A 4,843-nucleotide genomic window follows, 5' to 3' on the forward strand; every position below is an offset into this window, starting at 1 on the left:
AATATTTTCAATTTATATATATATATATATATATATATATATATATACAGTATATATATAATGTTTTCATTTTAATTTCAAAGATTTAGTAATTTTGTTGTTGTTGTTTTTTTGTCTTTTTTTTCTTTAGATATTTTTTTAGTAGGTCTATAATATTTTGAATAATTTTTATTTTAGTTTTAGTTATTTTAGAATGTCAAGTTTCCTTGGCAACTAGCTGAAATAAAACAAGTTTAAGTTTTTTAAAATATATATTTTTTCAAGTAACAAATGTTTTTTTTTGTTTGTTTTTTTAAATAGTTTTAGTTTACTATAATAACTCTGCCCCATATATTTGAATAGTAGTGTATGTATACATATTAGGGTAGCTGACATTGTGGAAATTAGATATTTTTAATAGAACAAAGGAATATCTTCACAAATAAAAGATATTTGAAAGAACATCAAGTTCAAACAACATTTGACCCCACTGGCTTTCACTGTACACATGGTTTAGTGTTTTACAGAAAAAAGAAAGTTAACCAGGTTTGTAATGACATGAGGGTGAATAAATGATGTCAGCATGTTTCCGAAAACTATCCTGTAGGGAACAAGCTTCAAGGGAGCTATTCTTTCTGCTTCCCTCGGTTTCTGTAGGAGGTGCTCACCTCCTCGTCATTGGGCTGTAAGATGTGGTAGAGCCAGGGGATCTCAGCCAGCTTTCCCAGTTCAACCTCAACGCTCTGCAGGGCACTGGACAGCAGCTCTTCATGCGGAGGGTCCAATTGCTAGAGAAATAAACTCACAGACTGAGTCAATGAATCAAAGCCTCAAGTTTTTTTTTTGTGGACTACTATAGCCATACGCATCTGGCATGGTCATTCTGGTGAGGGAAAATTGTATTGCTTGAAAGTTTATACCTTAAACGGATAGTTCACCCAAAAATAAAAATAAAAATTTGATGTTTATCTGCTTACCCCCAGGGCATCCAAGATGTAGGTGACTTTGTTTCTTCAGTAGAACACAAACAAAGATTTTTAACTCAAACCGTTGCAGTCTGTCAGTCATATATTCAGTCACAGTATTCTAGCGTTTTTTACCTCTCTCAAATGGACCATTGACACTCTATCTACAATCTCAATTAGGAGTGTCAATGGTCCATTTGAGAGATAGGTGGCGGTAATGCACTTATAAGTCTGCGATCCACCGTAAAGCAAGAAGAAGAAGAAGACGCATCACGCGCCGGCTGTCGAGGACGCGCTCAGGACAGTTCAGACGAGGTAAAAAACGATATAAATACTGTTCAGTTTCTTGCACAGACCGATTGTTTCGTGTCTTTACACATCAATGTATCATCACGAGCCACAGGGTTTAATTTGGTTTTGTTTGTGTATGTTTTTTTGACTCTCAAAGCCGTGATTCCCATTCACCTCCATTATATGACTCACAGACTGCAACGGTTTGAGTTAAAAATCTTTATTTGTGTTCTACTGAAGAAACAAAGTCACCTACATCTTGGATACCCTGGGGGTAAGCAGATAAACATCAAATTTTCATTTTTGGGTGAACTATCCCTTTAAGACTGTTATTATAGTCAATTATGTTTCATTTAAAGGAGTAGTGTACACAAAAATGAAAATTTGCTGAAAATGTACTCCATCCAAGTATAAGCTTTGTATTAGATGCTTCTCCTAAAATGCTTTCAACATAGATGTAAAAAACAGATGTAAGACTCCATTTGCTCTGCATCTCAGTGCAGTTTAAGACAAATAATGGAGATGTTCAAAAGATCTCATATGTAATTATTCTTCCTTATGGGGACCTGCTTTGCAGAACCATTAACATTTATGTCTTGGAAAAGGTAAATGAAAATGAGCTTAAAAGCATTAAATCAACTCACCAATGGAACTCGTCCTACTAGCAGCAACTCGGTCTCATTGTGCAGGGCCTTCACGGTGCTGCCCACCTCAATGGCAGTGTTTCTTGTCAGGCTCTGAGGAGAACAGATGAATCAGACGTGAGAATTTACTCATAATTATGTGACTTATTTGAACTATGAGGACAACAGAGCACAATAGTTGGGTTCCTGAAGTAAAAATACCATTCATTTTTTCAAAAGAGGCACCGGTTTTTAATGACAATGCAAAACAATTTTCATACAAAACTATCACGTGCTCTGATAAAAATCAGTATAGAACTTTGAACTCTTTCACACCAAACCCAGATTAGAATTGTGTGATTTGGAGACAAAGTAGGTTTTTGTAATAGTATAGAGGATGAATGATGATAACTCATTGGTGTGAACGGTCCTTCAGTGCTGGCATTGCTCACCTCGGGGAACTTGGGGTGTGTTTTGTTGATGGCGTGTGAGGAGGCGTTGACGGCGTGGGCCAGCTCCTGCTCGAGGAGTTGGTAGTTTTTGGCAGCCTCGCAGATCCTGGTGATGAGATCCTCTGCGGCTCGAGCGCACATCTGGATGAGCGTGGCCTCCTCCTCTGTGGCCAGATCCACAGAGTGCTGAGGATACAGGGGCGGCCTCAGCGGAGGCTTGTCGTATTTCAGTTTATCCTCCCAAGACTTAAGCGTGTTTTCAAATGCCTTTATTGAAAAACAAAAACAAGACTCTTTTAAATGATAGCGAGTTTTACAGCCAGTGTTTAGCAAGGTTACACACATTGACACTTATAAACCATCTTACTTACTAAGACATATAGCTGGAAGATATAGAGTAGCAACTGATAATCTAATTGATTTACATTACAAACAGAATTTCAGCCTACCTTTTGACCATATAAATAACAACATCTGCACCAGATTGTATATTTTTGCTAAGTTTGGGCCTCTGAATAAACATTTAGGTTGTATTTCCTCTTCGAATAAGAGCTCCATGTTCTCACTATATCATAATATATTATGAACCATAAAAGCCTGATGTATCAAATATGATACTCAACAAAACCACATATGCAAACAGTTGTTCAAAAGTTTGGGGTCAATAAGATTTTTTTTCTAAATAAATTATTAATTTTATTCAGCAAAGACACATTGCATTGATCAAAAGTGACAATTAATATATATATATATATATATATATATATATATATATATAACTACTAGCAAACCAATTGTACATCAAGGCAGAAAAATGTGAGTTCCATGTCAGACAAACGTCATTCCTGGGTTACCATATCAGTCACCAAGGAGTAAGAATGGATGAATCTAAGGTCAAAGCAGTCACAGAATGGCCACAACCATCCACCATAAAAGAGCTTCAAAGGTTCCTGGGGTTTGCCAACTTCTATAGACGCTTCATCAGAAATTACAGTATGATTGCTTCCCCTCTGACTTCTCTCCTGAAAGGAAAGCCTTCGAAATTGAAGTGGGCTGAGGAAGCCAGCCAGGCATTCAATACATTGAAGGAAAGGTTTACAACAGCCCCCATCCTGAAACATCCTGACCCCAATCTTCCATTTGTGGTGGAGGTAGATGCTTCGAACTGTGGAATCGGAGCTGTGCTCTCCCAACGTCATGGCCAACCTGGTAAACTGTATCCATGCGCATTCTTCTCAAGAAAGTTAAATGCATCTGAAAGAAACTATGATGTTGGGAACAAAGAACTCTTATCCATGAAAGCAGCCATCGAGCAATGGAGACACTGGTTAGAAGGGGCAATCCACCCATTTCAAGTAATAACTGATCACAAAAATCTTGAATACATCAAGAGTGCCAAACGACTAAATCCACGGCAGGCTCGTTGGTGCCTTTTTTTCACCCGATTCCAGTTTACAGTGACATATCGCCCAGGCAGTAAGAATAGTAAGGCAGATGCTCTATCCAGGCAGTATGATCTCCCCATTGAAAGCCTCACACCAGAATGCATACTCCCACCTTCTATTGTCATCGCTCCTATCACCTGGGACATAATGGAGGAAATACAAAGGGAACAACTACAAGAGCCAGCACCTGTCAACTGCCCACCAGACAAACAGTATGTTCCACAAAATCTGTCACAGAGTGATGCAATGGGTCCACACTTCTGTCAGTTCAGGCCATCCAGGAATATCCCGCACTCTTCACTTACTGCAAAATTCATTCTGGTGGCCCTCGATGACCAAGGACGTCACTACTTGCATCAAAACCTGTCAAGTCTGTGCCCAATCAAAGACCCCCAAGGAGATACCTTCAGGTCTCCTCCAACCACTGCCTATCCCACAACGTCCCTGGTCCCATCTATCTATTGACTTTGTCACAGACCTGCCTCTGTCCAACGGCTTCACTGCTGTCCTAGTTATCATTGACCGTTTCTCCAAATCTTGTCGTTTGGTTCCTCTAAAAGGACTTCCCACAGCCATGGAGACTGCACAAGCACTGTTTCATCAAGTCTTTCGAATTTATGGTATACCAGATGATATCGTCAGTGATAGAGGAACCCAGTTTACGTCCCAAGTTTGGAAAGCATTCTGCATTTGTATTCCCTACCACTAGATGGCAGACATGTAGTACTTCTTCTAATTACATCACATTCCTATTCAAAGTGTTCGAGAAAATAGCAGAGCAAGTGAGCTATCGTGTCATTGATGCGGAAACAGTCCAGTTCATAGCGTGCGAGTAAATTGTGAGATTTGTGAGAGAAAATCACCAAATGGCTAATAAAAAGTTGTACCGTGAGGATGTGTTGCAAATGTTATTCACCGATTCTGACTCTGAAGGGGAATATTTGCCTTTTGGAAATGACGATCGGTCGTCTAATAACCGCGCTTCTCCCCGTACATCTTTGCAGCGCAATGGTGCCGCCGTGCAAGGCGAGAGTGTTCACGAAGCACAAACAAGTGATCATTTCGACCCTTTGCCCAACGGGGATGGG

General features: G+C 39.5%; 1 protein-coding gene across 1 annotated transcript in view; it reads right to left on the reverse strand.

Moving 5' to 3' along the window:
• The window catches only part of LOC107661317 (diacylglycerol kinase, eta), a gene marked incomplete at its 5' end in the record, with an annotated part of 27,806 nt that overhangs the window by 12,218 nt on the left and 10,745 nt on the right, over positions 1-4,843 (reverse strand). The window contains 3 exons of the mRNA XM_016450835.1: positions 648-767; positions 1,880-1,972; positions 2,311-2,577. Of these exons, the coding sequence (XP_016306321.1) occupies positions 648-767; positions 1,880-1,972; positions 2,311-2,577 (480 nt within the window). The remainder of the gene's footprint in view (positions 1-647; positions 768-1,879; positions 1,973-2,310; positions 2,578-4,843) is intronic.

The sequence above is a fragment of the Sinocyclocheilus anshuiensis genome, unplaced genomic scaffold (assembly GCF_001515605.1).
Source record: "Sinocyclocheilus anshuiensis isolate Anshui unplaced genomic scaffold, SAMN03320099.WGS_v1.1 scaffold507, whole genome shotgun sequence".
NCBI lineage: Eukaryota > Metazoa > Chordata > Actinopteri > Cypriniformes > Cyprinidae > Sinocyclocheilus > Sinocyclocheilus anshuiensis.